At 44.2% G+C, this 21,906-nt stretch overlaps 3 protein-coding genes and 2 pseudogenes across 3 annotated transcripts in view; 3 read left to right on the forward strand and 2 right to left on the reverse strand.

The window, feature by feature from the left end:
- The window catches only part of EDA25 (CCAAT-binding factor), a 92,015-nt gene that overhangs the window by 62,683 nt on the left and 7,426 nt on the right, over positions 1 to 21,906 (forward strand). The window lies entirely within an intron of this gene.
- LOC147430952 (uncharacterized) lies at positions 1,704 to 3,828 on the forward strand (annotated as a pseudogene).
- On the reverse strand, positions 4,271 to 4,721 carry LOC147430953 (uncharacterized). The gene is made up of 3 exons (XM_086493485.1): positions 4,676 to 4,721; positions 4,390 to 4,588; positions 4,271 to 4,355 (listed from the first exon to the last, which is right to left on the reverse strand). The coding sequence occupies exons 1-3, from the start codon at positions 4,719 to 4,721 to the stop codon at positions 4,271 to 4,273; spliced, it is 330 nt and encodes a 109-aa protein (XP_086349611.1).
- LOC147430954 (uncharacterized) lies at positions 14,426 to 14,960 on the forward strand. Its single transcript, XM_086493484.1, has 3 exons — positions 14,426 to 14,471; positions 14,559 to 14,674; positions 14,790 to 14,960. Exons 1-3 carry the CDS (start codon positions 14,426 to 14,428, stop codon positions 14,958 to 14,960), a joined length of 333 nt encoding a protein of 110 aa, XP_086349610.1.
- Positions 15,546 to 17,970, reverse strand: LOC147430955 (uncharacterized; annotated as a pseudogene).

Raw genomic sequence — 21,906 nt, forward strand, 5'->3', positions numbered from 1 at the left:
TCAAGCATTGGAGGTGTCATGAGATCCACCATTTGCATTTGCGCATGTGCTATGCGAGCATTCATGTCCCCAATAAGCATAATCATCCCTTCTTGTGCATAGGCATGGATATCGGCATACAGATCTTCGAAAGGGTAATTCTTCTCTACATTGAAGGCACCAGAGAATGGTGACTCTCTATGGGGATGTAGCACTCGGCAATGAACATAGGTTTAGGTTTTGTGTCAAACATGATCCATATGTACCGACAAAGAGCTGCCATGGCTTCGCGTTGCAGAGGGCCGCCATTTGGGGGGGGGGGGGAGAGAGAGAGAGAGAGAGAGAGAGAGAGAGAGAGAGAGAGAGAGAGAGAGAGAGAATGAATGACATGAAATGATATATTAACGTCTACAAAAGGCCAAAATGACCTATGAGACCAACTGATTACAATGATGAGTCTAGTACCAAGTCTGGGTACAAACAAAGAAAACTAAAAACTGAGAGAGAGAGAGAGAGAGAGAGAGAGAGAGAGAGAGAGAGAGAGAGAGAGAGAGAGAGAGAGAGAGAGAGAGAGAGATTGAATTATCGTCCACGGAGGTCAGATATGACTTATGGGACCGAACACAAAAACAGTACATTGTCACATACATCTCAGTTAAGGACTGAGGGTCCATCGAGGGATGAACAAAAAGAAAAGATAAAATGAACAAAGCCTAAGGAGGGGGTAGATGACGAGGGAGCCGGTTTGGGAGTTCGAAACTCTTGGATAATGGCTTTGCCTCCTCGGTAAACTGCCCATTTTCCTGCAGTGTGCGCCTCTCGCATCTTTTGTGTATGTATATATATATATATATATATATATATATATATATATTATATGTATGTATGTATGTATATATATATATATATATATATATATATATATATATATATATATATATATATATATATATATATATATATATATATATGGCTCCGTCTAGAAATCGGACTCTGAGTCCAGGTGGCGTCCACGCAAGCTTGGCAACCAACTCCAGCGTGGTATGCGTGAAAGTGAGGATTGCGTCAGCAGAATATACTTAGCACTCTTGATTCGCTTGCCGCCGCCGCCGCCTTCTCTCTTTGGACTCAACCAACCTTATTATATTACCTTAAAGGCAGTCCAAGCAAAAAAACGAAAATTGAATGACAATAGCTCAGCGGAACTTAACTCTCTCTCTCTCTCTCTCTCTCCCCTCCCCTCCCCTCCCCCAAAAAAAGGTCACACACACACACACACACACACACGTCTTGTGTTAGTGTTCATTGAGCACACAATTGATTGAACATGCCCGAAATCAGAAAATTGAAATTGACACCAACCCCCAACACCTCTATCACACACACACCGACACAGACACAAGAAAGAAATCCCATTGTCAAAAATGGCTTAGTCAACCTTGGGTCTCCCTCTCTCTCTCTCTCTCTCCCTCCACATCCACACTATGTGGATGTTGATGTGATTTGGAAGTGCCAAATCCGTCACTCCCAACCTCTCGATCCAAGATGAATGTACAAATTCCTAACCCCGGTATCTTTAATTCTACATCACTACAATGGTTGCATATTTACAACGTGAAATCCAAGTATCGAATAATGCGTGAAGCTCAAATTCCGTGGTCACGAGTGAATGATTTCGTAGTCGGCGAGGCAAAGTCAGAGGATTTTCCAACGTCTTTCAAGATTACCACGCACCATAGGTATACACCGGAACAACTTAAACGCATCACTATCGACACATGGATTGAGCGAAAAGTGTAAGTGTATTTCCAACTTCAATCAACCTCTAATCACATTGTTATGATGGGTTATTGCAATTCAATTAGGAAATCTTGTGTTCCTCATGATAGGTTTTGGTGTGCATTCGGTCCAAAGTCATCATCGTCAACACCTCATACACGAAAATGTGTGATAGATGGAGATGGTAAGGAAGCATCCTCTCAGGGCGCATCAAATAGCAAAAAGAAGAGGCGCCCACCACTTAATAAAGGCACGCTTTTGCGAGGTTGTCAATGTCACTTCCAAGTTAAGCGATTGGCAAACGAGCCAGATCTGGGTGTCATTTCCTACATTCATCCCTATCACACGAATGTTGATGATGAGGTATGCCATGGTTCTTCTCATGATGGTGATTCCTCAAAGTTCTCTCCTTGGGATATCTATACATAAGAAAGTTTGGGTTGCAAACATGTTGTTTTGTGGATTCTCACCTCAACAAGTTATGGAAAAGCACATTCAAGCACTGCACACACAAACAACTAGGGATCCTACGTACTCCATGGTTAGGGATGATTTTTTGAGCATAAAAGATGTCCTTAATATCGGCCAAAATCTCTCCATTGATGAATATCAATGGCATGACAATGATGCTGAGAGTGTGAGGAGATGGTGCATGGAGAAGAAGGGGAATATTTTTGTATACCAACATCAGGGTGAAAAGAACTACTTGGACTTTGTGTTGGGAATACAAACTTCATGGCAAAGAGAGATGTGTTTCAAACACGGCTATGCAAATCTCCTTGCAATGGATGCAACCTTCGCACCAATAAATACAAGGTAGCAGAGCAAGAGCAAGAGATAGCTGCTCTAAGGTATAGATCTTTATGGTTTATGTCATGAATGACTACGTTGATGCATGAACTTACAAAAGCTAGTGGGTGTTTTGTTAAGCAGAGTTGTATTCCATCAACCTATTCTACTTTGTTTGTGGCATGTCAAACAATGTTGGCTAAAACATCTTATTAGAAAGGTCAAGGATTGGAGAAAAAGAGCAGAGATGTTTCGGGCTTTGGGGGCAATTATGAATATGCAAGGTACATGTCCATCACGGAGGACGTCATCAAGGAGGAAGCAAAGATGATGCTCGAGTCCTTCTACAACCAATATAGCCAAGAGAATGAATTCATCATGTACCTTAAGACATATTGGGAGTCCAAGATAGGTGAGACAATGCCATCACACATATCTCATGAATCCCTATGCTTATTCCGTTGACTCTTAAACTTTTTTTTTCCCCTCCTTGGACAGAAATGTGGGTGCGGGCAACACGCAATTTTCTTCACGCAACAATTCCGTAGAGATTGATGTTGAGAACTTCTACCAACCGGCACTTCAGATACCAGATGGGCATGTCACCTTCGTGGATACCTCCAAAGGGGTGGCTTTGGTGGAAAGTATTTCGTCCCCTGGCCAAGGGTACACGGTATTCAACGCCGATTGTGAATGGGCGTGTTGCACTTGTAAGTGGGCTGAACAAGGTAACAGATGCAAGCATCAAATTAAGGTCATGCTAATAAGAGGAGACACTCAAGCCTCACTTGTGAAGCAATGCATGGACATGTACAAATAATGGGAATTGGGCAGGCAACCAAGAGGGAGAATGGAGGCCTTCTCTAGTGGGGAGTCCCCTCCTAGTAGCATGTGCACACCGATGGAAAAAGGGGAGCATGAACACGTTGATTCTTCGACAACCGAGGTGAGCATTCAACCACTTCGGCAAATATTTGAGGAAATGTTAGTGACTGTGGGAGGAGACAAAGCACTCATTAAGGAAGCGAGCGATAGACTAAGGCGCACATTGGCCCATGTGAATTTGGTGAAGGCACAACATGACATGGAAGCATTTTTCACTATGGAGGATGGTTTTGGCAATACCTTAAAGAGGGCAAAGTTGTTTATTGAGAAAAGATCTTCTAAAAGACAGCAAGGGAGATGTGTGCATCCCTTTTTGAGGCCGGAAAAACAACGCAAAATATCCATGCAAGCTAAATTGGATAAGAAACCAAAATGGCAACACAAAATATTTTGTAACTCTTTATTGTACCATTATTGCAGTAATGCTTAAGTTGTGATGTTTGAGAGTTTCATTGTGCCCTTCTTGCAGTAATGCTTAAGTTGTACCATTGTTGAGTAATGTTGAAGCTGTGACTTTTGCTTATGAAAGCTATGTATATGTGATGAGAGAGAGAGAGAGAGAGAGAGAGAGAGAGAGAGAGAGAGAGAGAGAGAGAGAGAGAGAGAGACTTGAGTAATGCGTAAGTTGAGACTTTTGTTCATGAAAGCTATGTATGTGTGATGTAGAGAGAGAGAGAGAGAGAGAGAGAGAGAGAGAGAGAGAGAGAGAGAGAGAGAGAGAGAGAGAGAGAGAGAGTCAAACAATACTCCAAACAACACCATTAATTAACAAAGGAAACAATTGTCTTTTGCCCATGGCAATGGAAGGAATCCCACATAGATTTAATACAAAGAAACATTAAATGGCACATGTATTCAATCTTGTAGATCGTCGGGGAGCCCCACCATCATTCTTTGGCACCTTTCTACGGTGCCTCTTGCCCACCATCATTCTTTGGAACTTTTCTACGGTGCCTCTTGCTAGGTCCAGCTGCGACATGGTGGCGAATGACATCCTTACCGCCTTCGACATCGATGGAGTTGTCCACCCTTTCAGCTACAAGCTGATTGTTTCCTTCCAAAGGTAGGTTCGTGGCAGCGGCCTCGTGAAGCACATCTTCAACAATAGGTAGCCCACCTTCAGGTCTTTGTGCGTGAGGAGGGGTGACCAAGTCAACTAAAACCACCGAACATAATTGTCAAAGAAATGTGTAATGCACATCATACATGCGAGAAGAAGCTTGAATAAGATTCCAACTGTTACCTTCATCGATGGGTTGTTCTTCTCTCTTCCCTTTCTTGCACTCCATGTAACCGGCGATGAAGACATGGGCTAGCTTGGAGTTATGTGGAATGGATAGGTTGAAAGAACGTAATGCACGCTTTGCTGAGTCTATGCCCATACTATCCCTGCTTGTAGTATGTTTGTTAGCAAGGCGTTGGTCGGGTATTTCCACAACGAGACCATGCTCTCTAGAGAGGTGGCGTACCATACGCTTCTTGTCTACTATGCCTACAATGCCTGGTCGTAGGTCCTGACATGTCGCGAGTTTGCAATAGAATATCTTCCGATTCAAGGTGAAATAAACAAGCTCCTTGTACTACACCAATTAAAAATCCGATGAATAAACCTTACACGTGCATAAACCTTGGCTCATGAATAGACACACAAGGCTACCTACGCCTACACATGCTAGAACCTACATGGGCATAGAGGTAAACATGCATAATCATGGGTACAATACGAACATGGATGTGCATAGGCGTAAACATGTGTAAGCATATACATGCATAATCATGTGAGCATGCATAAACGTACACGTGCATAAACGTGCATAATCATGTGAACATGCATAAACCTTGGCTCATGAATAGACACATAAGGCTAGCTATGCCTACACATGCTTGAACCTACATGGGAATAGACTTATACATGCATAAACTTGAACGTGCATAATCATGTGTACAGTACGAACAAGCATTGTGCATAGGCGTAAACATGTGTAGGCATACACATGCAGAAACAGACATGCATAATCATGTGAGGATGTGTCACAAGGAGGTGTATTTTTCCTGTTGCCTTCCGTAAATAAGGATTATATATATTTATTTTATTTTTACTTGTTTGTCCCGGAACCCTTGAAAAGATGCAAGTGGACATTGCATGGCCAGTGTGAAACGGCTGTAGCCATATGGGTTTCTCACATCGGGGATCTAGGTCGGTCAGACAGGGACTGCCCGGGCTAGTTAGCACTGAATTCTGATGAGTATGGAAGCTCGTGTGCGCCAAACTGGAATTTGGCCCACTCGTCAAGTCACTGCAACTTTATAAGTTGAAAGAGGCCAGTAAATTAACCCACATTGTAGATGTTGGTCAAATGGTAGTTTTCAATGATGGTCAGGAGACCGATAGGGACGCCATGGAAGCATCTCCTAAAATTTAGGGAACTGCTATTTTTGACTGGAAAATGTGTTCGTGTCATTAGCTCTGGAATGACAAGGGGAACATTTTATTACTCTGCTGCCAAGTCAACTGACGCACCAGTTGAGATATTTTTAGCAGGGAAAGCCCAAACTCGGAAACTGGGCGACGTGTCAGCCTGTGAGCGATTCTGCCACTCTGGGAGGCAAAAACGAGCTGCATATCAACAAAGGGGGCGCCATTTTCAGCCTCAGGTGGATTGTAGCAGGTACAGAAGTTATGGAATGCTTACCTTGCCCTCTATGCACAGTATGGTGACGGGAGTGATGCCCCGCACGCTACATACTGCTCTCTTTCTCCCCTACGTACAGTATGTTATGCCCCACTAGTGCGCTTCTCATTTGACCTATGTACAGATGTGGGGAAATATGCTTTCGTGCCGAGGCAAGAGCCTCTTTGCACAGGAACCGGTGTAGCTAGCTACTGCACCAAAGCAGGTACACGAGAGGGTGATAACCTCTCGATTGGGCAGTAAATTCAGCATTGTTTGCTTGCTGTTTTTACTCTATTTTGGGGCTGTTTTGAGCCCAAAATGTTTCCAGAATCAAGGGGCACTTAGCCCAAGGTGCAGGGAACAGTGCAGGGACAGTCGTGTGCCCAAATCAGGTCAAAAACAGGGCTGAACCAGAAATTACAGCGACCTGTAATTTACTGTTTTGTGCTCCCGACTGAGGGAATATGTCCGTGGAACTGAGGGCCTACCTTAGAAATTGATTCGGATTGATTTCGGTACCGTTATGTTGCCGAAATTTTGCCGAATCTGGAGCGTACTAGCTGGATGCAGGTGTTGTCTTTCAGGGGCTCTTTTTGTAATTCTCTCTCTCTAAATTAAAGAAATACGGAAAGGGGCGCCAGTCTTTGGAGCCTACAGGGTGTCGGTCTCGTGTGCGCAGTGACATTCTAGTCGCTGGACGCAACTGTGTTCTCTTCCCTTCTTAGTGCTCTGTGTAAAGTTAATAGGTAATTGAAATAGTACCGCCCTATACGTTGTATAGGCCGGTTATATGGTTCCATCGACGGGATAGTCACTTTTTCTTCAAAAAGTGCAGCGTGGATTGTTGTGGGTGAAAGCAACACAGAGCTTGTCGATATGGCAGAGAAGAGAGACCAAGTACATGAAGAGGGATCTTCCTCACATGGCACAGAGAAGATTCCTTCAACTCTTGAAGAAGAGGACAGGTTTTTTAGAACTCAACTGCGTTGTTGCATGGACATGTTTCAGCAGTTGGCTAACAACCCAAGGATGCATGAATTCTTGCAGGCTCCGACACAGGGTTTTCAGCCTCCTACATAGGGCATGACTGAGCCGTTGCAGGAAAAGGAGATTTCCAATGCGCAAAGGACTAATGATGCTCGAGGGAAAGCCCATGTGGTTGAGCAACTAGCGGTGTCCAATGATCCAAAGCAACTTGCTTTAGCTGGACAGGAACCGTTTGTGAATGGTTCAGGGAGCAATGAATAGGCTATGCGTCAGACCCTCCCATTACCTAATACTTATCCTGGTTATTTTGGAGGTGGTTCAGTGTTTCAAGCTATGGCTGGACCTTCCACAGGTTATATGCCAGGGAATGTGTTCGGGACAATGCAAACAGGCATGGGTAACCCTATGTACGCGAACATGGGTGTCCAACCAGGTTTTCAGGGTGCCTATGGCCAGTTTCGAGTGCCTGGAACACAATTTGGTATGGCTGGTTTTTCGCAGCCATACGTACAAAATGCAGATATGACAGGGAAAACAGTTGATGCGCGTGCTGGAATGAACACTCATGGAGCACCACTGTTACATGCACCTGTTTATGATAATGTGGCTCCTTTGAGTCAGCCTAAGGATTACAAGGAAGGTGGGTAGGGAGTGAAGTTTGAAACTTTCAGAGGAACTGAGGACCAATTAAAGGCTTTGACCTTCATATAGCAGTTCGATGCAGCTTATGCTGGAGGCAACTTCATGGAATCTTCAAAGATACGCAAGGCTGCCATTTTCTTGAAAGGGAATGCGCTTCAATGGTGGACCGCATTGTTGAACCAAGGTCAAACCAAGGTCAAGCCCCAACAACGTGGGCCCAATTCAAACAACTTTTTGCGCCTGCATGGTTGACAAACACTTTTGAAGTGGATGTGATGACGGAATGGCACGAGTGGAATGCTAAACAGTGTGCGAATCTGGAAGAGTACAATAAACGGTTTTGGGCCGCATTGTTGCCAGTCACCACTTACAGGTTTGTGCCTTTGTCAGAACAAATTGAGAAGTACTATTGCGGATTGCCCAAGAAAATCAGGGACTACTGCACAAAGACTACTGTCATGAATATGTTTCAATTGATAGAGAATGCAAGAGTGGCCTACAATCTGTCGAAGGGAGATTCCGATGGATTTAATAGCCACAAGAAAGGGGCCCAGGGCAAACAGTTTTCAGCCAAGGGCAATGTTGCAGCAAAGCCTTCTGAGTCTCCTGCAAAGAAGCCCTCCACTGAAGAAGCTGATACGTCCAAGAAGCAGTCTAAATCTTCTTCAGAACGAGGACAAGGACAAAAAAGGCATTTTTTTGGCAAAACTTTTCAAGAAAGGAAAGCTCTTAGGGAGGCCAAGAAATGCTACATTTGTGAACAGGAAGGACACTTTGCAAATGAGTGCCCACAGAAGAAGTCACACGATAAGGATGACAAGTCAGACCATAAAGGGAAGAAGCCAAAGCCGAGTGCAGGACTTGTTCCAGATTTGGTTGGAGATCAGCCAAACACAGATGCCACGGAGCTGTGCAGAGCTTGGGGCAAAGTTAGAGACCAGACAGTGCTGGTTTTCTTTGATCCAGGAGCCCGTGTAAATTTCATATCACCAGAATTGGCATCAAAGTTGGGCATTCGTGCAGAGGAGATGGGTATGACAGGCGAAGCAGGTTTGGCATGCCCAGGACATTCAGAGCCTGTTACTCCCATTCTGGGAAAGCTTCGTCTGCACATTCAGAGCTATGTGGATGCGGAAGAATTTCATATTATGCTGCTTGAGGGCTGTGATGTGTTATTGGGTATCCCATGGTGTTACAGGTTGCATGCTATGGTGGATACTTACAACAAAAAGATTACCCTTGTACATAGAGGAAAGACTCATGTCCTTGATGTAAAGCTTAAAGGCGAGTCTGTTCCAGTTGTTTGTGCTTCTGCTATTTCATATGTAATAAAGAATATCTTTTTGCGTACTTGATCTTTGCAAAAGAAGTACCTCAAGTTGTATCTAATTTGTCTACCTTAGATAAAGACAGGTCAACTTATTTGAGTGGTTTCAGTGATTGTTTTTCGGACTCTTTGCCAGGGGAGTTACCTCCTGAGAGACCTGAGGATCATACTAAAGATCTTGTGCCAGGTTCTAGTCCACCGAATAGACCACCATACAGGGTTAGTGCAGCCCAGCAGAAAGAGATTATGGGTCAGGTCAACGAGCTTTTAGAGAAGGGGCTGATTCAGCCCAGTTCATCCCCTTTTTGTTCGCCTGTACTCTTAGTGCAGAAGAAGGATGGTTCATGGCACATGTGCATTGACTATCGCGCCTTGAATAGATGACATTCTTGATCGGCTTGAGGGAGCGTCATTGTTTACAAGAATAGACCTAAAGAGCGGGTATCATCAGATACGCATTAGGCCAGAAGATGTCCATAAGACTGCGTTCAGGACAACATTTGGTCTCTATGAGTTTCTTGTTATGCCATTTGGTCTCAGAAATGCTCCTGCACGTTTAATAGAATGATGGACATAATTTTTAGACCACATAGAAACTTCGTGGGTACCTTCTTTGATGACATGATTGTCTACTCGAAGTCTGAAGAGGAGCATAGGGATCACTTGACTGCAGTTTTCAATGAGTTACATAAGAACAGGCTACTCATTAATGCGAAGAAGAGTGAATTTTTCTTGGAAGAGATTCACTTCCTTGGGCACATTGTTTCAAAAGATGGGGTACGCATGGAGCTCGCTAAAGTGGAAGCAATTAGGTCATGGCCATACTTGAAGTCCGTACATGACATTCGAAGCTTTCTAGGCTTATGTTCCTATTACAGGAGGTTTATCCGAAATTTTCCTGAGATTGCTTCTCCACTCCATGCACTGCAAGGAAAAGGAGTTACTTTCAAGTGGACAGCCAAGGAAATTTTAGCGTTCAAACACTTGAAAGAGAAGCTGACTTCAGATCCGGTAATTATTTTGCCAGATCTTTCTAAACCTTTTGTGGTTCAATGTGATGCGTGTGGCCATAGTCTTGGTGCAGTTCTAATGCAGAATGGCCGAGTAGTTGGATATGAGAGCAGAATTCTTTTGAAGACTGAAAGGAACTTGCAAGTCTATGAGAAAGAATTGCTGGTAGTAATTCATGCTCTCACTAGTTGGAAACACTATTTGCTAGGGGCTGATTTTGTTGTCCAAACGGATCATCAAACCTTGCGATATTTTCTTACACAGACGAAGTTGTCTGAGAAACACATGCGATGGGCAAACATCTTGTCCATGTTCCATTTTCAGATTGTGCATGTGCAAGGGAAAAAGAACGTGGTGGCTGATGCGTTGTCACGAAAGCCCCAAATTTCAGCAGTGTCAATTCCGTACCATTGTGAACTAGACGAAATGAAGACACAATATGCTGAAGATTCAAATTTTGCAAGGATCTATGACCAGCTTGTTGATGGGCAATATCATGAGCACTATATGCTTAAGAATGACTTTCTCATGATGCATGGAAAGTTATGCGTTACTAAACAATTACGGGCAAAGATTTTGATGGAAAGTCATGCTCCACCTTATGCTGGGCATCGTGGAATTGATGCGACAGTGAAAGGGGTTGAGGCATTCTTCTATTGGCCAGCTTTGCGTCAAGATGTTGACACATTTGTAAGATCATGCTTAGTATGCCAAAAAGTCAAATTTGACAGACAAAAGCAACCGGGATTGTTGCAGCCATTGCCGATCCCTGATAGGCCATGGGAAAGTATAGCAATGGACTTTATCTTTGATCTTCGAAGGACACAAACAGGAAATGATGGGATTTGGACTATCATTTGTAGGTTCAGTAAGCAGGCCCATTTCATTCCTGTTAGGAAGAAGATAAAGCTAGAACACATGGTCAAGATATTCATGAGCAATATCTTTAAATATCATGGGATGCCTCAGTCAATTCTCAGTGACAGGGATCCACGTATGAGGAGTCTTTTCTGGAAGGCATTGTTTGAGAACATGGGCACTACGCTCAAGTTCTCTTCTTCGTTTCATCGGCAAACTGATGGACAGTCAGAAGAGGCAAATTCTACTGTCTTGGACCTGCTCAAATGTTATGTCTCAGAGCACAAGGCAACTTGGGAACACCATCTCCCATTGGTTGAATATGCTTACAATAACACTGTGCATACATCAACAGGTAAGGCACCATTTGAGGTAGTGGAAGGAGGAAAGAAAGTCCCGCCCATTTTGCAAACTAAGGACAAGATATTTGAGGCAGACAAGTATGTGCAAGATATGGATGAAACATACAAGAAGATAAAGATTGCTCTTGAGAAGATTTAGGCTAAGCAAAAGAAAGCTGCTGATCGTCACCGTCGTGAACTTGTATTTTCACTTGGTGATTGGGTACTTTTGCGCTTTGAAAAGGCGAGGTTAAGGAAAAGGAAAGGCAAGGAACGCTTGTTTCCTAAGCTCAGTATGCGATATTATGGTCCTTTTCAGATTTCAGAAAAGATCAGCGATGTAGCTTACAGGTTGAAGCTACCAGAAGGTTGGAAAATACATAATGCTTTTCATGTCAGCCTTCTAAGGCCCTTTGTTGGTGATGTGCCAGAGAATATGCTTGATGAGAAACAACCCGAAGTGGAAGAATTGGATGAAATCCTTGTTCCTGAACAGATATTGGCACATAAAGAAAGAAAGGTTAGAGGAAAGGTTGCAAGACGCTATTTGGTGAAGTTCAAGAACTATCCATCGTTAGATGCCAAATGGATGGAAGAGTCTGAATTGGTTGATTCACCTCAGCTATTGCAATTGTATCTTGAAGCCTTTCAGATGGAACCCACAGTGACTTGATGCAGCCTTTTTGGAGCAAGGCAAGAGCATAGTTCATGATGCTCAAAAGAGTAGTTAAGCAATTGTATCTACTCTTTCCATACAGAATTTAGCTAGAGAAGTTTGTGCTCAAGAGTACACTAGAAGACTTCTATGCTTGATATATGTGTCGTAGCCAGGTTGGTGGGATTGTTTAATCGTCCAACGCTACATTTCCGGAAGCATTTATATCTTGGATTCCCATCATAGAATATATGTGATATCAAGAGATATCCGCATGTATTATTGGCATGCAAGCGAGGTCGCTTGGAGTATTTCAAGGGTGGGGTGTGTCACCAGGAGGTGTATTTTTACTGTTGCCTTCCGTAAATAAGTATTAGATATATTTATTTTATTTTTACTTGTTTGTCCCGGAAGCCTTGAAATGGTGCAAGTGGACATTGCATGACAAGTGTGAAACGGCTGCAGCCATATGGGTTTCTCACATCGGGGATCTAGGTCGGTTAGACAGGGACTACCCGGGCCAGTTAGCACTGAATTCTGATGAGTATGGAAGCTCGTGTGCGCCAAACTGGAATTTGGGCCACTCGTCAAGTCACTGCAACTTTATAAGTTGAAAGGGGCCAGTAAATTAACCCACATTGTAGATGTTGGTCAAATGGTAGTTTTCAATGATGGTCAGGAGACCGATAATTGTAATAAAAAATCATAGCGAGCAAGTCTTGCAAGAGAGGATAGAGACGAAAAGGTGGGGGGTAGGGTGGTAGAACAAACACAGTGTCAGCCTGGGCGACGTGTCAGCCTGTGAGCGATTCTGCCACTCTGGGAGGCAAAAACGAGCTGCATATCAACAAAGGGGGCGCCATTTTCAGCCTCAGGTGGATTGTAGCAGGTATAGAAGCTATGGAATGCTTACCTTGCCCTCTATGCACAGTATGGTGACGGGAGTGATGCCCCGCACGCTACATACTGCGCTCTTTCTCCCCTACGTACAATATGTTATGCCCCACTAGTGGGCTTCTCATTTGACCTATGTACAGCTGTGGGGAAATATGCTTTTGTGCCGAGGCAAGAGCCTCTTTGCACAGGAACCGGTGTAGCTAGCTACTGCACCAAAGCAGGTACACGAGAGGGTGATAACCTCTCGATTGCGCAGTAAATTCAGCATTGTACGCTTGCTGGTTTTACTCTATTTTGGGCTTTTGAGCCCAAAATGTTTCCAGAATGAAGGGGCACTTAGCCCAAGGTGCAGGGAACAGTGCAGGGACAGTCGTGTGCCCAAATCAGGTCAAAAACAGGGCTGAACCAGAAATTACAGCGACCTGTAATTTACTGTTTTGTGCTCCCGACTGAGGGAATATGTCCGTGGAATAGAGGGCCTATCTTAGAAATTGATTCGGATTGATTTCGGTACCGTTATGTTGCCGAAATTTAGCCGAATCTGGAGCGTACTAGCTGGATTCAGGTGTTGTCTTCCAGGGGCTCTTTTTGTAATTCTCTCTCTCTAAATTAAAGAAATACCGAAAGGGGCGCCAGTCTTTGGGGCCTACAGGGTATCGGTCTCGTGTGCGCAGTGACATTCTAGTCGCTGGACGCAACTGTGTTCTCTTCCCTTCTTAGTGCTCTGTGTAAAGTTAACAGGTAATTGAAATAGTACCGCCCTATACGTTGTATAGGCCGGTTATAGCATGCATAGATGTATACGTGCATAAATGTGCATAAACGTGTACACTTGATTATGCACGTGTACGTTATACATGCATACTCACATGATTATGCATGTCTGTTTCTGCATGTGTATGCCTACACATGTTTACGCCTATGCACAATGCTTGTTCGTACTATACACATGATTATGCACGTTCAAGTTTATGCATGTATAAGTCTATTCCCATGTAGGTTCAAGCATGTGTAGGCATAGCTAGCCTTATGTGTCTATTCATGAGCCAAGGTTTATGCATGTTCACATGATTATGCACGTTTATGCACGTGTACGTTTATGCATGCTCACATGATTATGCATGTATATGCTTACACATGTTTACGCCTATGCACATCCATGTTCGTATTGTACCCATGATTATGCATGCTTACGTCTATGCCCATGTAGGGTCTAGCATGTGTAGGCGTAGGTAGCCTTGTGTGTCTATTCATGAGCCAAGGTTTATGCACGTGTAAGGTTTATTCATCGGATTTTTAATTGGTGTAGTACAAGGAGCTTGTTTATTTCACCTTGAATCGGAAGATATTCTATTGCAAACTCGCGACATGTCAGGACCTACGACCAGGCATTGTAGGCATAGTAGACAAGAAGCGTATGGTACGCCACCTCTCTAGAGAGCATGGTCTCGTTGTGGAAATACCCGACCAACGCCTTGCTAACAAACATACTACAAGCAGGGATAGTATGGACATAGACTCAGCAAAGCGTGCATTATGTTCTTTCAACCTATCCATTCCACATAACTCCAAGCTAGCCCATGTCTTCATCGCCGGTTACATGGAGTGCAAGAAAGGGAAGAGAGAAGAACAACCCATCGATGAAGGTAATAGTTGGAATCTTATTCAAGCTTCTTCTCGCATGTATGATGTGCATTACACATTTCTTTGACAATTATGTTCGGTGGTTATAGTTGACTTGGTCACCCCTCCTCACGCACAAAGACCTGAAGGTGGGCTACCTATTGTTGAAGATGTGCTTTACGAGGCTGCTGACACGAACCTACCTTTGGAAGAAAACAATCAGCTTGTAGCCGAAGGGGTGGACAACTGCATTGATGTCGAGGGCGGCAAGGATGTCATTCGCCACCATGTCGTAGCTGGATCTAGCAAGGGCAAGAGGCACCGTAGAAGAAAACAATCAGCTTGTAGCTGAAGGGGTAGACAACTCCATTGATGTCGAGGACGGCAAGGATGTTATTCGCCACCATGTCGTAGCTGGATCTAGCAAGGGCAAGAGGCACAATAGAAAAGTACCAAAGAATGATGGTGGGGCTCCCCGACTATCTACAAGATTGAATGCATGTGTCATTTAATGCTTCTTTGTATTAAATCTATGTGGGATTCCTTCCATTGTCATGGGCAAAAGACATTTGTTTCCTTTGTTAATTCATGGTGTTGTTTGGAGTATTGTTTGACTCTCTCTCTCTCTCTCCCTCTCTCTCTCTCTCTCTCTCTACATCACACATATATAGCTTTCATGAACAAAAGTCTCAACTTACGCATTACTTAAGTATCTCTCTCTCTCTCTCTCTCTCTCTCTAGATCACACATACATAGCTTTCATGAACAAAAGTCTTAACTTACGCGTTACTCAAGCGTCTCTCTCTCTCTCTCTCTCTCTCTCTCTCTCTCTCTCTCTCTCTCTCTCTCTCATCACACATGCATAGCTCTCGAAAGACACTCCCCAAGCATTACTTGAGTCTCTCTCTCTCTCTCTCTCTCTCTCTCTCTCTCTCTCTCTCTCTCTCTTATCACACATATATACCTTTAATGAGCAAAAGTCACAGCTTAAGCATTACTCAAGAATGGTATAACTTAAGCATTACTGCAAGAAGGGCACAATGAAACTCTCAAACATCACAACTTAAGCATTACTGCAATAATGGTACAATGAAACGTTACAAAATATTTGGTGTTGCTGTTTTGGCTTTCTTATCCAATTTAGCTTGCATGGATACTTTGCGTTGTTTTTCTGGCTTGGAAAAGGGATGCACAGATCTCCCTTGCTATCTTTTAGAAGATCTTTTCTCAATAAACGGCTTTCCCCTCTTTAAGGTATTGCCAAAACCATTCTCCATAGTGGAAAATGCTTCCATGTCATGTTGTGCCTTCACCAAATTCACATGGGCCAATGTGCACCTTAGTCCATCGCTTGCTTCCTTAATGAGTGCTTTGTCTCCTCCCACAGTCACTAACAATTCCTCAAAGATTTGCCGAAGTGGTTGAATGGAAGAATCAACGTGTTCGTGCTCCCTTTCTTCCATAGGTGCGCACACGCTAGTAGGAGGGGACTGCCCACTAGAGAAGGCCTCCATTCTCCCTTTTGGTTGCCTGCCCAATTCCCATTATTTGTACATGTCCATGCATTGCTTCAGAAGTGAGGCTTGGGTGTCTCCTCTTATTAGCATGACCTTAATTTGATGCTTGTATATGTTACCTTGTTCAGCCCACTTACAAGTGTAACACGCCCATTCACAATCGGCGTTGAATACCGTGTACCCTTGGCCAGGGGACGAAATACTTTCCACCAAAGCCACCCCTTTGGAGGTATCCACGAAGGTGACATGCCCATCTGGTATCTGAAGTGCCCGTTGGTAGAAGTTCTCAACATCAATCTCTACGGAATTGTTGCGTCTGAATCCATTGTCCTTCAATTGTTGAAGGAACCAATAGTGGGGCAAGCAACTAGTGGTGAGCTTGTGTAGGAGCCAAACTACACACCGAGCCACGAGCCTTTTTGTGGAGCCAAGCAACTTAGACTTTAATTGCCCATGATATGCGTCGATGGAACCATTTGTATCTTGTCCAGCATGAGGAAAATTGCGTGTTGCCCGCACCCACATTTCTGTCCAAGGAGGGGAAAAAAAAAGGTTAAGAGTCAACGGAATAAGCATAGGGATTCATGAGATATGTGTGATGGCATTGTCTCACCTATCTTGCACTCCCAGTATGTCTTAAGGTACATGATGAATTCATTCTCTTGGCTATATTGGTTGTAGAAGGACTCGAGCATCATCTTTGCTTCCTCCTTGGTGACCTCCTCCGTGATGGACATGTACACTGCATATTCATAATTGCCCCCAAAGCCCGAAACATCTCTGCTCTTTTTGGCCAATCCTTGACCTTTCTAATAAGATGCTTTAGCCAACATTGTTTGACATGCCACAAACAAAGTAGAATAGGTTGATGGAATACAACTTTGCTTAACAAAACACCCACTTAATTTTGTAAGTTCATGCATCAACGTAGTCATTCATGACATAAACCATAAAGATCTATACCTTAGAGCAGCTATCTCGTGCTCTGCATCATCAACCATAAATGCTCCAGGCTCCCAAGACTTGTGGTGGTCAAGCATACAGTTCCTGAAGCATGTCAACCAGGTTCGAGTGCTTTCAAAGGTGGTTGAAGATGTCAGGACCCATGCAATGGGTACACCATTGCGATGGCTAGTGTAGAGATTGAACTGTAGTAAACATTAGGACATGCTTAAGAAATTTCCATCATGACAAACAAGCACGCGATGCAAGAGAGGAAAACCAAACAACACAGGAGACAAGGTATGCTACCTTGTATTTATTGGTGCGAAGGTTGCATCCATTGCAAGGAGATTTGCATTGCCGTGTTTGAAACACATCTCTCTTTGCCATGAAGTTTGTATTCCCAACACAAAGTCCAAGTAGTTCTTTTCACCCTGATGTTGGTATACAAAAATATTCCCCTTCTTCTCCATGCACCATCTCCTCACACTCTCAGCATCATTGTCATGCCATTGATATTCATCAATGGAGAGATTTTGGTCGATATTAAGGACATCTTTTATGCTCAAAAAATCATCCCTAACCATGGAATACGTAGGATCCGTAGTTGTTTGTGTGTGCAATGCTTGAATGTGCTTTTCCATAACTTGTTGAGGTAAGAATCCACAAAACAACATGTTTGCAACCCAAACTTTCTTATGCATAGATATCCAAGGAGAGAACTTTGAGGAATCACCATCATGAGAAGAACTATGGCATACCTCATCATCAACATTCATGTAATAGGGATGAATGTACGAAATGACACCCTTATCTGGCTCGTTTATCAATCGCTTAACTTGGAAGTGACACTGACAACCTCGCAAAAGCATGCCTTTATTAAGTGGTGGGCGCTTCTTCTTTTTGCTATTTGATGCGCCTTGTGAGGATGCTTCATTACCATCTGCATCTATCACACATTTTCGTGTATGAGGTGTTGACGATGATGACTTTGGACTAAATGCACACCAAAACCTATCATGAGGAACACAAGATTTCCTAATTGTATTGCAATAACGCATCATAACAAGGTGATTAGAGGTTGATTGAAGTTGGAAATACACTTAAACTTTTCGCTCAATCCATGTGTCGATAGTGATGGGTTTAAGTTGTTCCGGTGTACGCCTATGGTGCGTGGTAATCTTGAAAGACGTTGGAAAATCCTCTGACTTTGCCTCGCCGACTACGAAATCATTCACTCGTGACCACGGAATTTGAGCTTCACGCATTATTCGATATTTGGATTTCTCGTTGTAAATATGCAACCATTGTAGTGATGTAGAATTAAAGATACCGGGGTTAGTAATTTGTACATTCATCTTGGATCGAGAGGTTGGGAGTGACAGATTTGGCACTTCCAAATCACATCAACATCCACATAGTGTGGATGTGGAGGGAGAGAGAGAGAGGGAGACCCAAGGTTGATTAATCCATTTTTGACAACGGGATTTCTTTCTTGTGTTTGTGTGGGTGTGTGTGTGATAGAGGTATTGGGGGGTGGTGTCAATTTCAATTTTCTGATTTTGGGCATGTTCAATCAATTGTGTGCTCAATGAAACACTAACACAAGACGTGTGTGTGTGTGTGTGAACTTTTTTTGGGGGAGGAGAGAGAGAGAGAGAGAGAGAGAGAGAGAGAGAGAGAGAGAGAGAGAGAGAGAGAGAGAGAGAGAGAGAGTTAAGTCGCGCTGAGCTATTGTCATTCAATTTTCTTTTTTTTTTTTTGCTTGGACCGCCTTTAAGGTAATTTAATAAGGTTGGTTGAGTCCAAAGAGGGAAGGCGGTTGCAGTGGCAAGCACTTTCACGCATGTCACGCTGGAGTTGGTTGCAATCTTGCGTGGACGCCACCTGGACTCAGAGTCCGATTTCTAGACGAAGCCTATATATATATATATATATATATATATATATATATATATATATATATATATATATATATATATATATATATATATATATATATATATATATATATATATATATATATAGAGAGAGAGAGAGAGAGAGAGAGAGAGAAAGAAATGAAAATGAAATGTTATATTAACGTCTTCAAAAGGCCAAAGTGACCTATGAGACCAGAAAGTTACAATGTGGTGGATCTGATACAAAGTCAGAGTCAAAGTAACAAGATGACAACAATGACAAAAATGAAATGACAAATGCCACAATAAAATACTATGGAATCCTAAACTACTAGGTGTGAACAGCAGCTAGCTGGGATATCTAGATCACAAGAGATCCAGCATCGATCGCTGGCGGATCTCATCAATCTTCTCCATGGTCAGTAGTTTGACCGGGCGTCGTGCATATCGAGCCAAAGTGATCCGAATCCTTTGATGCAGCCTCCGTCGATGCTGTGTAGTTCTCCGCAGTCGTGGGCGTTTGGATCTTCCAAGCTTAGTCGCTCGGTCGATCAGTGTGCCTCTGGTGTGAGACGACAAGCTCTGTTGTGGTAGTAACTCCTCCGGGTGTCCAGTGACAGCTCTAAAGAAATCTGTGATCTGTCTCTGGGACTGGCTAGCCTCTCCTCTCATCAGGCTCTCTCTGTGTCTGCGTAGCTCGAGAAAAAACAAGCCCAAGCATCTCTGATCCTCGTAGTGCATGACTCTGGAGAATGGTCCAAAGCCCTCTCTGAACAAGCAATGGAAGTGGCCTCGTATCTCGTAGTAGACGGGGCAGTGGCATGTGTAGTGCAACTCTGTCTCAGGCTCGATGTCACAAAGGGGGCATGTCCTGGCCTCTGCTGTATCTCCTAGTCTCGATCCGCAGCTGGTGTGAAGATGTACGTATCTGGCCGATAGCACATCGTATCCCATGAGACAAGTGGGTGTCCATGTATCTCGGCCTCGTCACAAAGCCATCAACCGTAAGCTGGAGGAGATGCTCTCTGTAGAAAGCCATCTTTGTGCCTAGCTGCTGTGCTGGCTGTATCCATGTCCTCCTGGTGTCTAGCTGAGTCAAGTCCTGGCGGATGAGCCTGGTGATCTCGGACTGTGTAAGAGTCAGAGAGGGTGCATCCAGTGAGTACTGGAAGGGAGGCAATCTGTCTATGCTGAACCCATGCGCCTGAAACCATGATGTCATCTCCCCATACCAGCATGCTGTATCTCCCTGCATGGCTAACTGTCGAGAGGACTCAAGTGCAAGGCGAGCATATCTGTCTCTGGGAAGTTCCCACATGCGGTGTATGAAGGAGACCGATCTGGTGAGCGCCTCCACCACTAGTGGGGGGGCAGCTAGCTCTGCTCGAACAATAGCATGTGATACTGAGGCCTTGGCTCTAATGAGCCGCGAGATCATAGAGACCAGAGGCTTCTCCATGTCCCCCCATCCATCACTGCGGCCTGTCCTCCCGTGATGATCTAATGAAGGTCCCCAGATCTCAGCTCCATAAAGTAAGGCAGAAGCCACCAGAGTGTCAAAGAGCCAGAGCTTCGTCCTAGGCTCCTGAAACTGAACCTGTGAACACATCCTTTCCAATCTACCCAATGCTGCATGGGCTCTGGTCAGTCTAGTCTCTGCTGCCCTCCTCAATGAAAATGTTGGCCCACTAAAAACCACTCCGAGGTAAGTGTACGCATCTGTATACTCCACAGTCGCCTGGCCGTATGTGAATGCTGGTGTTGACGTCCTGATCCACTGTGGGGTGGTATTAAATACCATGACCTTGGTTTTACCAAGGTTGAGGGACAAACCACTTTCTTGAGCAAACCTATTCAAAGCATCCAAGTGACGTTGCATCCCCTCCAGAGAGTCGGAGATCAACACAATATCATCAGCATATAACAATAATGGAATCCATGTCCCTGCCATCTGTGCACCTCTATCACCATCTCTCTCAGTGTAGTCAGAAACCTCATCCACATACATACCAAAAGAGTAGGAGAGAGCGGACAACCCTTCTTCACCCCAATAGTGGAGTGAATCGGGGTGGATAGACCCTCTGAGGTGCGTACCTGCCCCACTACTGACCTGTATAATGCCATGACCCCCCATATGAGCTCTGTGGGTACTCCCATCTGCTGTAATCTGCGCATCAATCTAGCTCTAGGCACTGTGTCAAAAGCTTTGCGGAAATCCACAAAGCTACAATAGATCCGTTTCCCCCCGCGATCTACCCTCCTCAATGATGGCTTTGAGTGTCAAGATATGGTCAAGAGTAGAAAAACCCCTCCTGAACCCTGCCTGCCCGGCTGCGCGTATCCCCTCCCTCTCTGACCATCTACTCAGCTGTTGCTCAAGAATGGATGCGTACAACCGTGCCAATGTGTGTCCAATCATGATAGTGCGATAATTCGCAGGTTCCATAGGGTCTCCCGACTTGAGGATAGGTACAATAGTAGATAGGCTCCAAGTATCAGGCAAGCCCTCACACATGGCACGGTCAAACATCACTGCTAGAAGCTCTGCTAGTAGATCTCTGGCATGTGTGAAATGCTCAGCCACTAAACCATCATGATCATAAGCTCTCCCAGTCCTTATCCTGTCAATGGCCTTCCTCACCATCTCTGCGGTGAAAAAAGCACATGTGTGTGGGCATGGATCGGGGGGGTCGGGAAGGGGGGGCTGCTCAGGAACTGTGTACAAAGATGATGCGTACTGGCCCCAGTCCTCTGTAGAAGTGATGGCGGGGGGGGAGAGAGAGAGAGAGAGAGAGAGAGAGAGAGAGAGAGAGAGAGAGAGAGAGAGAGAGAGAGAGAGAGAGAGAGAGAGAGATTGTTTTAACGGAGAGAGAGAGAGAAGAAGAAGAAGAAGATCGTTTTAACGTCATAGGAAACTATCCCAAGAGAGAGGGGCATGGTGGAGTTTCGAGCCAAGACGCACTGGCCCCAAAGATTGGTGCTCATTACGGTATTTGTTTATTGTTGCTCTTCGCAAAGTACAACTCCCGAGGGTCCAACTCTCGTAGAGACTCTGCGTCTAGATGCTCTCTGGAAGAGTGGCCCTCTAGGCACTTATA

This window comes from Adiantum capillus-veneris, chromosome 21 (genome assembly GCF_014529385.1).
Source record: "Adiantum capillus-veneris isolate H3 chromosome 21, ASM1452938v2, whole genome shotgun sequence".
NCBI classification, from domain to species: domain Eukaryota; kingdom Viridiplantae; phylum Streptophyta; class Polypodiopsida; order Polypodiales; family Pteridaceae; genus Adiantum; species Adiantum capillus-veneris.